The 20,165-nt window shown below is 38.8% G+C and overlaps 1 protein-coding gene across 4 annotated transcripts in view; it reads right to left on the bottom strand.

Moving 5' to 3' along the window:
• Positions 1 to 20,165, bottom strand: part of GALNTL6 (polypeptide N-acetylgalactosaminyltransferase like 6) — a 576,396-nt gene that overhangs the window by 48,619 nt on the left and 507,612 nt on the right. For all 4 annotated transcript variants that reach the window (XM_014068575.2, XM_087724585.1, XM_087724584.1 and 1 more), the window contains one exon: positions 16,638 to 16,859. In XM_014068575.2, the coding sequence (XP_013924050.2) occupies positions 16,638 to 16,859 (222 nt within the window). The remainder of the gene's footprint in view (positions 1 to 16,637; positions 16,860 to 20,165) is intronic.

Here is a 20,165-nt window from a genome sequence, read left to right on the forward strand (position 1 = left end):
AGGTCCAGCGGCACAATCCACCAGATAGCAGTGGCAAGCTCAGGGATTTTCTCCTGGATTCCTCTCTGTCATGCCTCCTCTGATCTCCCAAAGTTCTTTCTCCAGAGTGTGATAGCTTTCTCCTGGATTCCTCTCTGTCATGCCTCCTCCGATCTCCCAAAGTTCTTTCTCCAGAGTGTGATAGCTTTCTACTGGATTCCTCTCTGTCTTTTCTCTTCCCATCTCCCAAAATTCTTTCCCAGCATGTGGTAGCTTTCTACTGGATCCCCCTCTGTCTTGCCTCCTCCGTTCTCCCAAAGTTTTTTCTCTCCAGACTGTGATAGCTTTCTACTGGATCCCCCTCTGTATTGCCTCCTCTGATCTCCCAAAGTTCTTTCACCAGTATGTGATAGCTTTTTACTGGATTCCTCTCTGTCCTGCCTTCTCCGATCTCCCTAATTTCGGCCCTTAATCCTTCAGTTGTCTATTTTTGGGAGGTTTTCCCTTCTCTTCCCCCCCTTCATAAGAGTCCCAAAAATTTTTGCCACATGATTTGGGGATGGTGGTCATGTGACTGAGTGTGCATGTGTAATATCAAGTTGGCCATACCTGCCTGGTCACATGACTGCCAAGCCACACCCACAAAATAGGCCACACCCACAGAATAGGTTCTAAAAAAATTGAAACCTACCACTGCACCATACCATCTGTACTGGTCTAACCTACCAGTACAGAAGGTAATGATTTTCTTCTTTGGTAAGTTTCCCTTCACATCTCATGCTCAAAAGCTTCATAGATTTCACACAGTTGAGGAACAGGCTATATTCAACAGACATTTTAATATTCAGCCTTTCCCTCATTTCCCAGTGTCTTTTTCCCAGAATGTTCTATTGTGTTGATGTGTACAGATAATGTAAATTCACCCCTTTTGTCAAATCTCTATCTATCGTGTCTCCCTTTTCCTTTGTGCATTATGGTGAGAATCTAAGTTATTTCCTATTCTCAGCTCCTTATTAGCAAAACATAGCACAAAGGCTGTCTGCGTTCTGCATGGATTAAGAGATATGTGGAAAGCCAATGTGATGTCATAATGTAGAACGAGCTAATCAGAAGACACAATCTCAAGAAGTGAAAATCCCCACTTTTCACACATGCAGTTCTCATCTAAATGTCTCAAGTCTTCAGAATAAAATAGATATAATGAAATAGGTGAGTTCTCTGTATTTAAAACGAATAATACACCACATCAACTAGCTAATTATATTGTAACATTTCCTAGGTTTTTGAAAGCCAGTATGACACCTCAGCTACCATCCAAATTAAGCAATTTTAAATTAAAATGAACTTGCCATGAAAGTAAAACAGAAGTGTCAAATCACTAATGGTAACAACACAAAAGCTTTAACTCTGAAACCTTCCCAAAATAAAAATGAGCAGGCTTTCCAGGTAAATACTAAAATCTTGGACCTATTCCTAGAATTCTTGAACTGCAATCTATGACCAAAAAAAAATTATGTGACTGACTGAACATATAGTCTATTCATTGATTATTTTTATGTATCATATATTGACCAATTATCTGCAATGGTGCTGAAAGGGCTGCTGGTGGTGTGTGGTTCGATTTTCAGGTCAAGGAGTTCTAGACATAAATAATATACTCAAATTCATGAACTGGTAACTCCTCGTTTGTCTACTTGATTTTTTTTAAAATTAGAGCTGCTATTTCAGATGGCTTGAAGAAAATAACTGAACCCGGTGCTTTACTCCTCTCAGGAAGGTAAAACCTATTAGATCAATCTATTCCAGGTAGAACATATTTGTCAGGCACGCCTCCTTCAGCAACCAAGAAAGAAACCACTTAACTCCATTTGTAGAATTAAGAGTACTTTTACTGGTTATGAAAAGATAGCAGCGATGTAAAGCAAGATCTGAGGCAGAAACGTGCGAAATCATACATATCAAACATTTGCCCAAGCCCCTCCCCCCCAACAACCCCCATCCCATTGCACAATCTGCAAATCCCTTAGGTGTCATGTGGGTGCATCTTCAAGAAGCATCATCAGGTTGGCCATGACCAACTCCAAACATGCGCAGAAGATGGTGAAAACAAAACTCCCTTTTTAACTATCACTCCTGTACCAATTATCCGAGCCCAAATACCATGCCTCCTCCTCCCCATTTCTATGGCAGCCGAAAGCAAATAGCAAAGCAGAGGCTGATACTATTATAAATCTATTCCAGATGTTGGATTCCAAGGGGATCGTGAAGTTTTTCTCTGGGACTCTGCACACAGTCTGAATTAGGCATGTGGCAAAGACCTTTGACTGCACTTTAGCCCTTTGCTGGGCATCAAACCATGATGCTCCTTGATTTTTTTCCCAGCAAAATGAGGTACAATGCTCGAAGAGACACTTGGAGTACTTCTGGAAAAAATGACAAATAGAGCTGATGAAGCACAAGAAACAGCACTTACTAGTGATTACATTATGGCAATATGAGCAGCAACACATAGCCATTTTTCCACTTTTAATACATCCACAGTTAACCACACAGGGACCCTTTTCAAAGTGACTTATTCCTTGCTGGGGAGGGTTGAGCTACAGCACCATCGTAGGGCTACTATGAGGAATAAAGTCATTTGTATTCACTTGAAGTTAATTTCTGAGTTGGCAAGTCCTATCATCACTAAATAAAGTTTTTGTGGGGTTGCCTAAGGCAAATTTCAATCTGTAACTCTTGAAGGAATGGGCAAGGTTCTTGGGCCTGCTAACTTTGCCATCTGTTCATTAGATGTACATTCCTCCTGGGAGTGAAAGCTATCGAAGAAGTGATATGCAATTGAGTACATGCAGTAATACTCCTTCATTGAGCAGGCATTGGCACTATTCACCTTGGAGGAATTAACAATGCCTTCTTTTCTCAAAAAAGTTATTTTTTATTCATTTATGAAATTTATATGGTCAGCCACTTACACAAATAATTCTGAGCAACTTATAAACAATAAAAGCAACATAGTAAAATGAAAAATATAAAAATAAAGGCACTTTAATTATCTTATTCTCAATCACAAATTCACAGTATCAACATTTTATCAATGCTTGTGACAAATACTAGTTTTTAACTCTCTGGAAGATCAGCAATGTTGTCTGGATTCTCAGAGTGAGGCTGTTCCACAGGGCAGATGCCTCAACAGAGAAGGTATATGTAAGGGCTCCTCTCCTAACTTAAGAAAGTGAAGACTCTTGAAACAGAATATTTCAAAAGGAACCTTTAATTAAGAAGGCAAAGCATTAAAGGCAAAGCAACATCTGAATCCCCTTAGGCAATGCAAGTAGAATTAAAGCAGTAGAGACCCTTCCCATTTGTCAGAATGCAGATTTTAGCCAATACACAAGTGTGAAGATGTTTCCTTTATCAACTGCCCTGAGAGCCAAATAAATATACATTCCCATGGCTATCTTCTGTTAGGCATTAAAGTGAAGCATCCCACATGGCCATCATAAACATCCCCCCAAGAGGTGATGGGATCTCAGGCATTTCGGCACCAGGAAACCAGTTATAAAATATCAGTTGTCACAGGCACTGCCAATACATTGACTCCAAGGCCCCCCTCCTCCCAATTGAATGGCAGTATCATTTTTAGGGACCTGGGTTATGCAAAATTGCACTGTTTCACTGAGGGGACCTAGAGCAGAGCATGTTCACCCTGCTGGGGTTTCAGAAAGAAGTGAAGACATGTATCATGCAAGTAACTTGATCCTGTGCCATATCAAGCTTGAAAGGTCATAACCAACATCTGTAATTGCACTTGCAAATATACTAGATAACTAACCTGAGAAATCTCAGCATGCTCAACATCACATTCTATTCTGAATCAGCAGAAGCTTCCACATGCTTTTTAAGAAAAGTCCCAAGGACAGAATAACAGAGTTGGAAGAATCTTGGAGGTATTCTAGTCGAACCCCCTGTTCAAGCAGGAGACACTATACCATTTCAGACAAATGGTTGTCCAGTCCCATCCAGGACAGATGCAAAGAAAGAATTAGGCAGCTCTGCTTTCTCTCTGCTGCCCATCATTCCTTGTCATCTTTTTCTGTTAGTGAACTGATTGTTTCCTTGACTTTTTTCTTGTTTTTATATGTTAAAAGAAACATTTTAATTATATTTTACATTTGTTGTAACTCTTAGTACATTCTGAGCCTTAGCTTCTTGACTTCATCTTTGCAAATTCAGGATATATGCAGATATTCTACCTTAGTTATGTGTCTCTCTTTCCATTTTTAAAAAATTGTTATCCATTTTATCTTTCAGTTTATCAGAGGGTTCTTTCTGTGATCATGCTGTTTTCTTCTTAGATTTCTTGTTTTTCTTCTTCAGTGGTATTATGTTGAACTGGGTTTTTATAATCATAATTTTTTAGAGTTTCCTAAGCACTTTGGGTTGTTTTCTCCTTTAAGATTTTCATCCATGGAATCCTTCCCAAGCATTCTCTATGTTTGTTGAAATCAGGTTTTTTTAATAAAAAAAGTCTAAGACACTAGTTTGATTAGATTCTATTGCTGTGTATGCATTACATTGAATTCCAATATGACATGGTCACTCTACCCCAAAGTTCTTGCAACTTCAACCCTTCTAACATTTCATCTTGTTAGTAAGAATTAAGTCCAATATAAATGACCCTCTATTTCCCTCCTCTATCTTTTGGATGACAAAGTTGGAACCTGTTTGATCTCTCACTGGATTCAGAGTTTGTCTCTCAGTTGATGTCAGTGTAGTTACAGTTCCCCATTACCTTTGTGGTGTTTCCTATATTCATTTGTAAACTGGTTATCAAAATGCTTATCTATTTCTTCTGCTGCTTGGCCTGTAGTATACACCTATGGCAATATCATTGTTTTTCTTTTAGTTTAACCCATATGCATTCAAAAAGGCTTTCATCCTTGGTTTTATGCATTTCTATAGAGGTGTAGGTACATCTCTACAAAAATGGTAGAGTATGTAGCATTTCTATACAACTTCTGTACAGATTTAGTAGACAGTGCATTGCAGTTATCAAGGGATAAAGTGATTAAAGCACGAGCGACTGGATGCAGACCCTCCTGGTGTAGGAGCAGCAGAAGCATAAGGTAAATTTAACAAAAGGTCTCTGAGCCTTGGCAACCACCTACTTTTTGAATAGGAGTTGGGAATCCAAGAGGACACTCCAGACTGCACACAATTGTGGTGCTCAACAGTTGTGTGAAATCTTTTGTCTACTCTTGACCTATTTTTAGAGAAGGTTGTTAAGAAGATGGTCAGGTTACAGCTTCAGAAATTGATGTTCTGGATTTTTTACAGTGAGGTCTCAGATGAGGACATAGTACTGAAAACGTATTGATCTTGCTTAATAATCTGTAGTGAAACTGTAATAAGAGTAGTGCAACCTCTCTGATCTTGATTTCTCAGCAGCTTTCAGTGCCATCAACTATGGTATCCTTCTGAACCACTCATCAGTTGTAACATGATGCATTAAATGTTAGTTGTTTTGGCAGAGAAATATAAAGGAATATATGCCTCTTAATGGGGTTTTGTGACTCCAAAGAGAGAGTGTTTTTGAATAGTTTTGCCATAAGATTCTTTTAAGCAATAATACATAAAAACCTAGAACTTGTCTTCCTCATGAGGAGGGATGAGTTTAACAAATTATATGTCAGACAAGTAATGGATAAGGTGCAGCTCCTGTTGTTGAAAAGAAAGAGGAATTATGATTTAAAGCCTTAGTACAGTAGGCAGTATTGATGGAATCAAAGATATTGCAGGCAAGATGCAGGAATATACATATAGATGTTTACAGCTAGAGCAAATCCTGAAATTAGCATAAAATACCATGAGAAAAGTGACCAGCTTCCATACAAATTCAAAGTAATTAATTAGTTGGTTACAATCTATATGTTCTTTGATCTGAGAACTGTGCAACATAATAATAAAATTTTTTGATGTTGTAAAGTGAATGTAATATTTGTGTTATAATTTTAATTGTTTTGAGATCTTTACCAAAGGGGGAAGAAGTGATATATGGTAGAATCCCGATGTTATTTTTATTGTTCTGCTTTGCATCTATTCATTAAGTTGTTCCTAAAATATGGCACTCAGAAATAGATTCACTATGGAGGAGGAGCCAATATCGTAACGATACATTGTGCAGATTCGACTGTCCAAATCCGCCAATGACACTTTTGCCCCTGGACGGTCCAGCAGGACCTAAACCATCCCGAAGAGATGGTGACTGGGAAGACAAGACCTTGCTGGTCGCAGGAACATTGCAAAGTCCCTGATCGACCCAAGGGAAGTGCTTCCAACTGGCGGCAAACAGACAGCCCCCCCCCCCCCCGGCTGACATAGTTGGAGACGGCTCCAGGAAGAGAGAATGAAAGTGTTTCTACCTGGTGAGGTTTTTTTTTCTTTTCTTTTAGAAGAGTGCCCTAAGAAACTCTTTTCTTAAGCTTAATTAGTCCATTAAGCAAGAACAAAGCAATGTATTTAATCCCCATTGGACTGCCTTAGAAAGTTTTTTGCTCTTGCTTGTAATCTTTTGTGGATTGAGTGATTGCAACGCTTCCATTTTTTCCGCTTGAGTTGAAGGGATCTTTTTTTCCCTATTTCCCTTTACTACTTTAACTTTTTTGGCTTAAATTAAAACTCTTTTACTTTAATAAATTTCTTCTTCTACTTGTTGCAATATTATATTGGAGATACTTAAGGAAAGAGGTTTTAAAAGAATCGAATCTGCCACTTGGAAGCCCAAGTCCGAAGCTTTTTTTCCCTTTGCTGTTGTAACAATGTTTTCTTTGTTCACTCTTATCTGACTATACTGACTGTGCAACAAAAGGGTTTGGAACGTCTCTTTAAAACCTGATAAAGACCCAAGGTCACAAATAGTGGTGTGTGGAAAATATTTTGACAAGAATTGGAAAAGGAAAGAAAAACTTTAGAACCCTTCTTCTTTGAAAACCATAAAAGAACATTTGTCTAAAATAAAAATAGATATATTCTTCAAAATCTGTGACAGGCTAGAGTGGCAGATAGTACCAAATTCTTCTTCTTGCTCTTTCTCTATACTTTTCCTTACTCTAAAAAATGGAGCAATACTCAGATGAAGAAAACTTGTTAATTCAAAATATTTTGGCTGGACTTCAAAACATCTCAGAAGGACTTGAGAGATTTGACAAGAAATGGGACAGACTATGGGATATTACAAAAAAAGATGATGGGGTTATAGCCCCAGAAATTAAAGAAGTGAATGAAAATACAGAAAACAAAGATAAGAACTCAGATGAACGTATAAATGGAGTAAATGTGAGTGAAAGTGGAAAGAAGGGAAGCTGGAAAAGTGACTTTGATAATTTGGTGTTCCACCCCAAAGATGTAGGAGAAAAAGAAAGAGCGAAAAAGATGGAGTTAATAAGACAAATCTATTCAGAAACAAACCTGACAACCAAAGTTAAGCTTACATTAATAACAACTCAAGGGCAACAAAACCACATGAGAAATCATTTAAGCTTTAATGTGCGGAGATAAGTCTTAAACCCTGGAAAGGTTCTGGATATAGAATTGACACAACAACTGGCGAGAAAGACCATTTTGTTACTGGAAAGATACTGGTTAATAATGCCAATTGATGGAAAAAAGCTAGTTAATTTTTGATGATTATTAAGTAGAGATTTTAGTACCTTATAGACTGTTTTAGATTACCATTGACTATTTATCCACTAACATAAATTTACTATGATACTAATAGAGAAATAATAATCCTAGTTAGGATAAATAACCAGGCCATAGAAATGCTAATGTACATTCTGGGTGATTTGTCAAGTAGAAATGTTAATATTTCTTAGATTGTCTTAGATGTCTAATGTTTATTTTCTTAGCACTTAATTAATTAATTAACCAAATTAATTTTAGAACATGTCATAAAGGTGTAATGGTATTGGAGATCTATTGAAATTGCAAATGAACGCCAGTAGGTGGTTGTGTCTTCTAATATAAATGATTCTAGATAAAAACATGTTTAAACAATGGTAACCAAATGAGAATTATGGTACAGGGATAGTAAAATACATCACTTTTCTTTCTTGACTTAAAATGTACAACATGATTTGAATGAAGTATATGTAAGGACTATGGAAGAAGTGCACGGAATATATTTGTAACCAATCGATACGATTTCAACAAGATGTAATGAAAGATGATTTTTTTCCTTATTTTTTTTTGTTTAACTAAAACAAAGGCTAAGATCAAGTGTAGTGTGTGTGTGTATTTGAAGCACACAAGTCTTAAAGCTGTCAAGTTACAAGACCCTTGCACCCCTAACTCTTTAGAAAAAAAAAAACCCAGGGGTGTTCAAACTTGGCAGCTTTAAGACTTGTGGACTTCAACTGCCAGAATTCCTCCTCTCACTCTTCATCTTGATGATGTGCGGACAGGTGGGGGGAAGGAGCTGGAACCGGTTCTAAAAGGCACTGTAGATTTGTGGAACCTCTTCTGTAGAAGAGGTTAGAACTGGCAGGAACCCACCCCTGGTATATGCACTATAAAAAGACAGAGAAGAAATTTAGCAACAATTATTTGATTAGCCCAGGCTCCATTTTCAAGCAGTGATCAGACTATGGTTTTGTCTAAGTGATGACTTTACAAGTTTCTTCTGGCTGTTGAAAACTAGGCTTGCACAGATTAGAAAAATACCAAGTGACACTTCAGCAGCACGACGAACACTGGAGGTGGCGAACAACTAGAGTGCTAAATAAAGCAATTTGCGGAGTCTGGAATATATGGCAAGCAAAGTCAGAAAAGCTGCTCAATTGAATAAACTATTCAGATAATGTATTGTCCTTGACTACCACAGTCAGTGTCTTTACATTCTATGTCCGGGTCACTGCCATGCCATTTTACAAGATAAAAGCTTTCAAATCCCACAGATTTACAGAATAAATCTCATATTAAAAATGCCATGAGGTATAAGGAGGCTGCCAGTAGGGAAAAAAAAAATCAAGGATGCAAAATTGAAAAGAGGGAAGTCTATTGCTCCTTCAGTTCATTTGAATTTAAATCAATGCTATATCTGGCTTAGCCACAATAATTAGCATGGGGAAGACAAAAATGCAGATTTCAGAAATTAGATTCTCTGTCCCTCAGTTTGTGCAGGTCTCATCTAGAGTCTCTTATATTTTTTTCTGTGCTATCAGTTTTGCTTAGGCCTTTATTATCTCATTTTTACAGTATCTCAACCATTATATACTGTTTTTATTTTTAATAGACCTATATATACACTTCCTATTCTTTCCCTTAGTTTGCTGAAGTCAGCTTTCTTAAAGTCTAAAATGCTAGTCTGACTTTGTTCAGCCATCTGTCCCTGCATTATGGTGAATTCTAGTATGACATGATCACTATGCTCCAAAGTTCTAACTATAGCTAAAATTCCCTCAACGATTTCGTCTCTATTAACAAGAATTAATCCAGTATAATTGACCCCCTCCACCTTTTGGGAGATAAAGATGTTACCAATCACCATTACACACCCTTTTCTGTTTGGGGAACTCAGCAGATTCTTCCTTTTTGTGACAGTCTGAGCCACATTTCTTCCTGTCACTAGATGAAGACCTTACTTCAGAAGTCTGTGTGATTTCTTGCAGGGGGAGGACATAAGATCAATTGTTCAACTCCAGTGATAGGAACATTCTTCTTGGTTTTTTTCTGTTCCTTTTGGTGTGTGTGTGTGTGTGTGTGTGTGTGTCCGTCCTCTGAGTGATATGTTGCCATTGGTCTTCCTCTAGCAGCACCAACCTTTTGGGCACCGTGACCTGACAAATGCACGAATGTCAAAAGTGCGCCGACAAAACTGCGGTGCTAAAACCGCGATGTCAAAAGCACGCCGACAACAGCGCGCCGACAAAAGCGCGCCGACAGAAGCGCGATTTAAGTTAAGGTAAGGTTTAGGGTTAGGTTTAGGGTTAGGGTTAGGTTTAGGGTTAGGTTTAGGGTTAGGTTTAGGGTTTGGTTTAGGGTTAGGGTTACAGCGCGCTTTTGTCGGCGTGCTGTTGTCGGCGCGCTCATTCGTCGGCGTGGTTTTGTCGGCGCAGTTTTGTCACCGCGGTTTAGTCAGCCGCGCTTTTGTTGTTCGCGCATTTGTGGTGGAACCTTTGGGCACCACACACTCAGTTCCACGAGGAGAAGTTTTTTTTTTTTTTTTTTTTTTTACTACTGACTTTTTTATTTCATTTTCATTTTCATTTTATACAATCACTTATATACTGTGCATAAAAAAAAAGAAAAAAGGAAAAAAAAAACCCACATAACACTTCATTCCCCCATACACCCTCTCCTCTCCCCCTCCAACTTTCCTTTCACCCCTCCAGCATTCCCCTCCTACTTCCCTACCCCCTCAGACATCTCCCCCTCCCTCCATTTCACCCTCCTCACATTCCCTCTCACTCCCTCTTTACTTCTCCCTTCTCTTTCCCTCTTCTCCTCACTTTGGTGTATTCATACAATTCAATTTGTTTTTTACAATAAAAGTAGAGAAAGAAAAAAAGAAAAAAAAAAGAAAAACGAGCCCCAGTACACAAGTGAATTCTTATTGTTCTAAGGATTGAAACTGTAATTCCCCCCTCCCCCCTCCCCTCTATAATCCCCCCTCCCTAACCCCCTTACGGCTTCGCAGGTCCCATGCCCGGCATAGTTCTTTAACAAGCATTTGAGTATAGTAAGGTCAGCTAACTTTAAAATTAAAAAAATAAGATAAAAGTAAAGCCAAAAAGAAAAAGGAAAAATAATAGAAAATAAAAAATAAAAAACAAAAAAGAAACACCCACACTCACACACAAAAAGAAGAAAGAAACAAAAAGGGTCAATAAACCCACTACGTTAACACAGCTTCCCATTATCTGTAAATCTTAAACAATGTGATTCATTCCAAATTTCGATTATTTTGCTACTTGCAGGGTTTCAAACTATATTAGAACCAGGTAAGTTGATCAATTAGAATTCCCCAACTAAAAATCTCCTTGCTTTGTCTATCTATTCAGACCTTTAATTTATCTCTTTTTTATCCAAATATCCAAACCTTTCTATAACACCATTAAACTCAAATACTTCTTTCATTTTTCATTTCCAACACCTCCCTTTCTATCCTTACCCACCTCCACATATAAATTTTTTACCTTCCACCCTGCCTTTATCCATATCCACATATATATTTTATCCACATTCATTGCTCCTCCCATGTTTACTCCACTTTCCTGAAGATTCTCCGACCAATCTTTCTTAACCTTATATTGATATAGCAACTCAAACAAACATCAGCTTGCGTTCTAGCCCCAAGTAATCTAATTAAACTTTCGCTGCCCTTCCCTCTCCCACACACCTCCCAACTCCGTTCGTTCCAAACCGCAACTCAAAAAGATCACAATTTCCGTTCTCCTTGCCTAAGAAAATAGTTCATGCACAATTTGAGTTAGAGTTCAGACAAAACTTCTGTAGAATATATGTCCAGAATCAGCAACGCTTCTTTCAGTCTCCATGTCTCATCATCAATATGCCACTTTTCCATTTTATCCCAGACGGAAATCATAAAGCTTTAAAAACATCGCTTAGTCTTTATTCTTTAGTCTTCTGCCCTTCCGGAAGAGGAAAGCAACACCCTCCGCCTTGTAGCCACGTGTCTCGCTGTTTGTCTTCTCCTTCTCCTTGTCTCTCCCCAGATCCGGATGAATCAGGAAGTCCCGCCTTCAGGGTCTCGTAGTAAAATTTTCGGGCTTCACAGACGGAGTTAATGCGGTGTTTTTGGTTGCCAAATGTAACTGTAATACCAGCTGGGACTTCCCATTTGTATGAAATCTGAGAGTTTCTGAGCTCTTCGGTTAAGAAAGCGTACTGTCTTCTTGTTCTTAATATTTGAAATGGTATGTCTTTAAAAACAATCAGGTCATCCCCATCAATTCTCAGCCTCTTTCCGTAGAGCCTCTGTATTATCTCATTTCTAGATTCCCTTGTAGTAAAGTATATTATTATGTCCCTCGGAAGCTGTCGCTGTTTTGCTACCCAGGAATTCTGGCGGTAAATTCTTTGAATCTGCCAATCAAAGTTAAGTCCCGGACTTCCCACCAAGCGACTGAAAGCTTCAAAGAATGTCTGTTTCAAATTCTCCTGTTGGTTTTCACGCAGCCCTCTAACCCGTATAGCAAAGGCAGACTTGTTATAATTTATCATGACAAGTTCTTTTTGGGCAGATGCAATTTCCTGTTCTAACGTTTGAATTTTTGATATCAGATTAAGGTTAGTTTCTTCCAAAAGTTCCAATTTGTCCTCCGTTTCAGCAATATAATCTGTCATGACTGTCATTACTCCGATCATATCCTGCTTTGCCTGAGCAATTTTAGCATCAAATTGATCACATAAATCCGATATCAGTTGATTAATCTCCTGTCTGAAATCATTAAGCGTTTTGAGAAGGAATTCTTGTGTTAGCAAATCTCCCGTGGAGGGTGTAGGAGACAAGGGTAGCTTATTAAGGAAGCGCTTCTGTTTAGGTTTGGGAGCCATTCCAGAATAAAAATAAAAGACAAGCAATCAAGCGAGCCAAAAATCAAAGTCTGTGCTCCCCTCAGTTAATCTTTTAGCAATTAGTACGGAGAAGCCTTCAGGAGGGTAGGGTCAGCTAGCTGCGTCAGATCAAACACAAAAGCTACGAGATCGCCATCTTGTGACGCAGCTAAAAAAGAAAGAGAGCCTTTGCGAAATTGAAGCTGGTATTTTAAGTAGTGATAGAAGAAATTCCTCGGGAATAGTCCCCGCCTGGATTGGTTTTTAAATAGCTTAGCTTTGTCCTGGGGGGGGAGGCAATCTGCCTAGGCTGCAAAAAAAACAGCGCGGAAAACTGGCCGGAGTAAAGGCTCAGCTAATGTTGAACCTCTTCTTCATTCACAGCAAAAAGAAAAGCTATGAATTACAAAGAGATCCTAACGACTGACCTTCTCCCTGCCCCTTTCTGCCAGAAAGGGGAGATATCTATAGATCTTATAAGATATACGAACCAGAGTCCTGGCAGGAGCTTGGTTGAGCTCCCGACGGCGGCAGCTCCTCCCCTCGAAGCCCCACGAGGAGAAGTTTTTATGTGGATGGGAGGGGGAATGGTTTTGCACACTGCTGCATCCCATGCGGGTGCGGATGAGGCTTTGCTTGCTTAGGCAGTCTGGTTTCTGGCACACCGCATCCAGTGGTGGGATTCAGCCAGTTCGCACCTATTCGGGAGAACCGGTTGTTGGAAGAAATCTCTTTTGTTTTTTCCACTTTACAGGGCTAATCCTGTAAGGAAGGCAGGAAGGAAACATTCTGGTATTGTTTCTAGCCTAATCTTTATTGCCCTGCTTACAGAAACTGCCTCTCTGGTTAACCCTTATTACATTGTAACAGCTAAGGTGAAGTGTCCATCATCGTGAGTGATGTTGAGTTGGCCATGCCCACCCAGTAACATGACCACCAAGCCCCACCTACCCTGCTGGTCATTAGGGCAGAGAACCGGTTGTTAAATTATTTGAATCCCACCACTGACTGCATCCCAATGCCAGTCCGCAGCCCGGGGTTTGGGGACCCCTGCTCTAAGGCTTCATTTTCTCTTGTAGTTGTTTATTCCTTGCTGTGTTTAATTTGAATACAAACTTCAGCCTTTCTGAGGTATTCCTCATTTTCATGAATGAGATTCAGAGTGGCTAGATATGCCTTTAGTCCTCCCACTCTATCCTCTAGCAATCTTATCAGTTTGCACTACACACACTTAAAAGAAAATGTTTAAGGCCCCTGTAAAGATTTGGTTTATGTGGCTGAACTTCTTTTCACTGAGATTGTTCTCTTCCTGACACACTGTAATACATTTTTTTCTCTAATTTATCCTGATATTGGAGAGTAGTAACTGTTGAAAATGATCCCAGCACAAGTTTAGCTGCATTCCGTGCAATGAATGGAGATACGTGAAGGTATGTACTATACTCCATCCTATTAGGATCCTTGAAGGATGAATGAACATCTCTATTCATATGGCAAAAACCCAGCCTTTTCATGCATCTCTCTAAGGAGAGAGGAGATTGAAGGAGCAATTGAAAGAAAGCTGTCTGCACAACAATTGCTATTCTGCAGTATAGCCAAAGAGTTCTACAAAATTCTAATAAGGGATGGATGTCACACTATCCATTTTTTAACTTTCCTACCATATTCATTGTTCAGAAATTAATTCACAATTATGCGGTTAAGTATGCAATGTTGATAAGTATAATTTAAACCCAAGTGTGCATACCTCTATATATTTTATTTCAAATTAAACATTTAAAATTATGTCAATTCTTTCTTAGCCACAAACTCTATCACACAATTCAGAGAAGATGAAATCCCAGTGATAACTCCTTAAAGAGGTGCTTGAGATTTGTTTTAATTGATTCAGTGGCCCAGTGAATTGAAGTAGGGTTTGTATAAAGCAAATTGCATGCTTTGGCATTTTAAGTATAATAGAAGTGACCATGGCGAATTAAGGCTCACTGGTGTCCTAAGCACTGACAAATCTTAGTGCCCCTCATTTATACATACTGTACAAATCTTCATTGTTTTTTTTTTTTTCAACTTTGTGGTGCCCCCTTGGGGCTGGTGCCCTAAGCACCTGCTTAGTCTGCTTAATGGTTAATACACCACTGGAAGTGACAAATAGTATGTACAGGAAAGATAATATTGAGATGTTATTTTGTTTATAATATGTCCAGGTGGAAGAAATAAAGAACTGAACACTAAGAGATTTACAGTGGAAAAGGTTAAAGATGATCTTCAAATTAAAACGGACTTACTTGTACATCTATACAGCTTTACTTGAAAATGCAAGATGCTCACCTATTGGAACTTCTATACTTTATTGTCATATGTTACTATTGTTATATGGATATCCTTTATTTTATTCAACTGAACTTAATGATTCAAGACAGTATGTATAAGTTCTAGATACAAGACAGCAACTATTCAAAAATCTCTGGCACTTTCTAGATACATTTACTTCTAGATACAACGTATCTAGATGTTCCAGATACAAGACAGCATGTATAATTCTTCCCCTTCATATTTTTTCCACAATAATGCTGTTAGAGGTGGGGGGGGGGGGCTGGGCTGAGAGAAAGTCACCCAACTAAAGGAAGTCATGCCTAAGGGAAACCTGGAATTTAGTTTCCTGGTTCCTAGTCTAGCACCTTAATCACTACACCAAACTCTTGATTTCATACTACCAGTGACTTAACAGTCATATTGGATAAAAGTGAACATTATGGTAATAGAGCAGCAACTATTCAAAAATCTCTGGCACTTTCTAGATACATTGTACTCTTTACAAAAATAGTGTAAAATACTGGCCAAAACTATTTTGGGTACAACTGTAGCCCAGTGATCTCTCTGTTGATAAATATTTCTCCTCATGGGAAACAAGGTATAACTATAGATTTGGTTTATTCTTGTCTCTCAGTCCAATCAGTGACAATGCCCCTCAAAACAAAGATACAAAAGAGCTTCAGGAAAGATCCAACAAATTGTTTCAATTTTCAGAAAGATGGAAAAATATAATGCAGACCTATGGAATAGTTCTTTTCCTACTCCTAATAATTTTTAACATATTCTTTCTGTTTGATAAAGGAAAATGTCTATAATACTTACATTTAATATTCCACTTTCAAAAGTGCTAGAAAGAAAATACAGCAATACGATATCTGGAGGGCCTTTGGCTATGCTAGTATAAGGCAATCAAGACAATTTTCCACATCCTGCTATATTATTCCCTATCTACAGTATGTGCTATGTCGGTACAATCACAGGTTAATCCATACTAAAAGCTGTGCATTTTTTTATATGCACTTTTTAAAGTCACAAATTCCGTTGGTTTGTGATTAGAAGGCATTGGGCTTAATTTTGGCCATAAATTTATCTAGGCATGTTTGGGAGAAAGCATGCAAAGAAAAAGCTATAGCAACAAACACACAAATAGACCTCCTGTTGACAATCTAATTGGAACTACTCTAGTTATTGACTGAAACCTAACAGCAAATTAGTAACAAAACATAGCAGCAAATAGACCAAGAAGAGCAAATATCTCAAAGCATCACTTGGAATTTGTTCAAATTGACTCAAGCAATTATATTTTTGTCTCAATATGAATAAAGCAATAACAGGAAACTCTGCTATCAAGTTACCATGTACAGACAAATATATTTACCCAAAAGGAAGACAAATCTGAATTTAAGATTATACTTAATCTTCAGAAGAGAAAATTAGATGGGCATATTACTATTTCCTCTGAAGAAGAGTTGGGTGCAATTTATTTATTTTAAATATGAATATTATGCCTTGTATTTAGTAAATATGTTTTTCTTAAAATGTCAACAAGGGCAAAAAATTAATGATGGTAGTACATTTTATGTGTGTACAGTCAACAATTGATTCTTAGGTAGTTTCACTGGCCTCATCACTGACCATGAAAGTTAAAGCTGATTTTGTGAAATCTGTAGCATGGTCATAATAGCTTTGCTGAAAATGCATAGCTGTATCTGACTATTTTGAATAAAGATGAGATTAAGCTGAATCCTGGATTTAAGTATGTTCCTCACCTCTCCCCAGGAAGCAGGTGGCGGCTCCACTGGTGGGAAATATTTGGGGACGTCCCAGGCCACTGCAGCCATGAACCACTTGAAATCCTTGCACTTGAGATGCTTGCGAAGCTCTTTCTGGGCTGAAATATCACCAGTGGAAAGATGTCTGTATTCAGGTCGCCTCTGATAAACATATTCAGCAAACTCATCCATCCAAGTTTCTGCCACACGTTTCAGATTCTGAACAACAAAGAACAAGAGGCCTAGTTGATTTTCTACATTGTTTCCATGCAGACAAAGCTTTCTTCCAAGTGCTTGTTGTTATCTTTGACATACCCTAAAAGTTATGGAACATCATTCTCTTAACCAGATATAGATGGTTATACATTAGCAAATAGCTTTTAAGCAAAGAGTAATAGCTTCTTAGACAACATCAGCAACACCACTCCTCCTTACTGCAATTACTGAAAGGGGTTTAATTAACCAAATAACAGTAAAACCTCAATTAATGGTTTCAATTGAATGCTACTACCAATCCTACTTTCACTTGTTACTTAGTAAAAGAAAAATGTAGTTGATTTTTTGCATTGTTTGCAGGCAGAAAATTGTTAAACTTTAGATTAATTATTTAGAATTCAAACTGAATCACAATACATTTCTTTGAAGTTCCATTTACCTGGCATTAAAAAATATCTTCTGAGTCAAAAAATTTTTTTTTTCCCTTTTCAGAGACTCAGTTAATTAAACTTTCACTTCCATCTTCGTTTTCCTGGTTTTAGTTTTGACCAATGGGTATTGTAGCAATAGCAATAGCAGTTAGACTTATATACTGCTTCATAGGGCTTTCAGCCCTCTCTAAGCGGTTTACAGAGTCAGCATATTGCCCCCAACAATCTGGGTCCTCATTTTACCACCTCGGAGGGATGGAAGGCTGAGTCAACCCTGAGCCGGTGAGATTTGAACCGCTGAACTGCAGATAGCAGTCAGTTGAAGTGGCCTGCAGTACTGCACTCTACCCATTGCGCCACCTCGGCTCAATGTATCCCTATAGATACCACTCAATGCTCTATTGTGCATTGAGTGGTATCTATAGGGATACATTGGTGGCTTATATTATGCAAAATGAGTTCCATTCAACAAGCTGATATTTGAACATTCTTGTTCCCGAAAACGTGGGCTGTAATTAGAGTTTTGAAATAATTAAAAACATTGATGCAAAGAGTGTGTAGCAAGAACTTGCCAGATACATAGATGCATTTATTAAAGAAACTGATTGATAGGACCTCCAGGGATGGGTTAAAGTAAACAAGTGGTAGAGATTAAGGGAAGAGACAACAGATGTAAGGCTTTATTTGTTTATTTGTTCATATACACATGCATGTATTTGAGTCAATTGACTCCTGATGGCTGCCAGAATTAGTCCCTGAAGTTTTCTTGACAAAAGATTTTGGAATTTTACCATTGTTTCCTTCTACTGGCTAAGGGTGACATTAGACTTAGATATCTCTTAAGGGAGGAACTTTTCTCTCAAGATACAAATGCAGATACAAAAGGGATGAGTGGTGTGTGCATGAGAGAAAGAAAGTGGAGGATTGTGATTAATTAAAATTAGTTAACTATGAAAAGGCAAAGAAGAAAGAGAAAAGGAAGCTTTGGAAAAAATAAAGAGTAGAAAAAAACTTAAATAAAACAATAGAAATATTGCTTCAGTAATAAGCAAAGAATAAAAGAATGGAAACAGAGATATTCATGCTCAGCAGAATTCTCCTCATAGTTCAAAGAGATGGAAGAACTGCACAGAAGCACACAAGGGATTAAAAGTTTCAAATGGGACAATGAGAAAAGCAGCTAGCAAAATAAAGAGAGGGGAAAATGCCTCTCACTAAGAGCAGAGGACCTGATGAGGAAAGGGAAACAAAGCAGCAACAGAGGCAATTCAATATTTTGTTGATGACTACAGTGACAGAGAAAGAAAGATACAGCTAGGAGAGATGACAGGTTTTTAATAAGTACAGTGATTTTCAAATTGGCAACTACACTTGAGTGAAGAGCTTCAAAGGTATCTTTGAAAAAGGAAGCAGACAAGAAGTCTGTGTACAAAGGGACAGTAGTTTGATCACTGTTTTCAACAACTCAAGCTCCTGTTTTCAAAGACAAGGCATTGATTTCTGTTAATGTTACTTTTAGGTTTAAACATTCTAAGCAGAGACACCTGCAAGTTCTGCTATATTACTTGATCATGGTGGTGTTCTGGGGAGGGATGAGCAAATATACAAGAGTGTATCGTAAGAGTACATACTTCCAGTAGGATTATCCAAGGCAACCCAGCTGACCAGCAAAAGCAAGCAAGCATCTTTATTGGGGAGCAGTGTCACACGAAGATGCTGAAGGTGGATTATCACTTTAATGACAATCACAAATACATAATTTCACATTGTGAGGGAGAAGGTGATGATAAACCTGTTACGTACATACGGACGTTGTTAAATTTACTTGTTTTCACATGCTCACCGGGAATTGGTTGCCCAAACCTTGGGAAATTTAAACAACTATCATTGGCCGGCTGGGCTGCCGGAGCTCCTTAATTTACATGTTTGAACATGCTCACCAGGCATTGGCTACCCAAACCCCGGGAAGTTTAAACAATTGTCATTGGCCGGCTGGTCTGCCGGAGCTCCTTAAAAGGCAAGCTCTGGCAGCCCAGCCGGCAGAGCGCAGTCACTTATTCTTGAAATAAAAAGTGCTGAAACTCACTCGTGCCTCTCACCTACTGCTTCTCGCCGATCTAACACTGGCAATGAACGACAAAGGGACCTGAGAACCCTCTTTGGACAAGCAGCCATTTTGCACAAGGACCAAGACCCTGCACCAAAGCACGAGATGGCATCGCAAGCATCCCCTGCACCAGCGATCTTTAACCCACAGACGGGACTGGCACAGATACATGGGGCGATTCAGATTTTCCTGGAAGCCAACAATTACCAGGACCGGCCGGACAATAGGAAGTGGGCATTATTCCTAACTTACTATGGAATGAAAATCTATAAGATGCCACAGACATTGATTGCCCCAGCAAACGTAGAGACTGTTGCATGGACAACCCTAAAATGTGCCCTGGAAGACCACTACGTGCCATCTGCTACCCTCATGATGAGCCAGAATGAGTTTTGCCACCGGCGCCAATGGGAAGGAGAGACAGTGAATGATTTTGTGGCCAGCCTCTGAGAAATTGCAACCCGGTGCGAATTCAGACCAGAAGAAATGATGAAGGACTGGATCATCCTGGGAATGAGAGACCTCTCCTTGCAAAAGAAACTGTTAATCAGAAGGGGATCTCATTCAAGGATGTGGTTGAGGAGGCCCAGGCAACTCAGTCGTTGGATAACTCAGCAGCGTACATAAGGAAAACCAGTGGGGTACACCAAACATCCGGGGAACCCGACTGGACATCCAAAGTTCTGGAGTATGACGATGAAGGGGACGATGCCAACGTCATCCACCATGTGTACCCAGAGAGGAGACAAAGTACAAGGGACATAGAGGGCA

This window comes from Thamnophis sirtalis, unplaced genomic scaffold (genome assembly GCF_051295495.1).
Source record: "Thamnophis sirtalis isolate CommonGarterSnake01/CBP01778 unplaced genomic scaffold, rThaSir2_p1.2 scaffold_10, whole genome shotgun sequence".
NCBI lineage: Eukaryota > Metazoa > Chordata > Lepidosauria > Squamata > Natricidae > Thamnophis > Thamnophis sirtalis.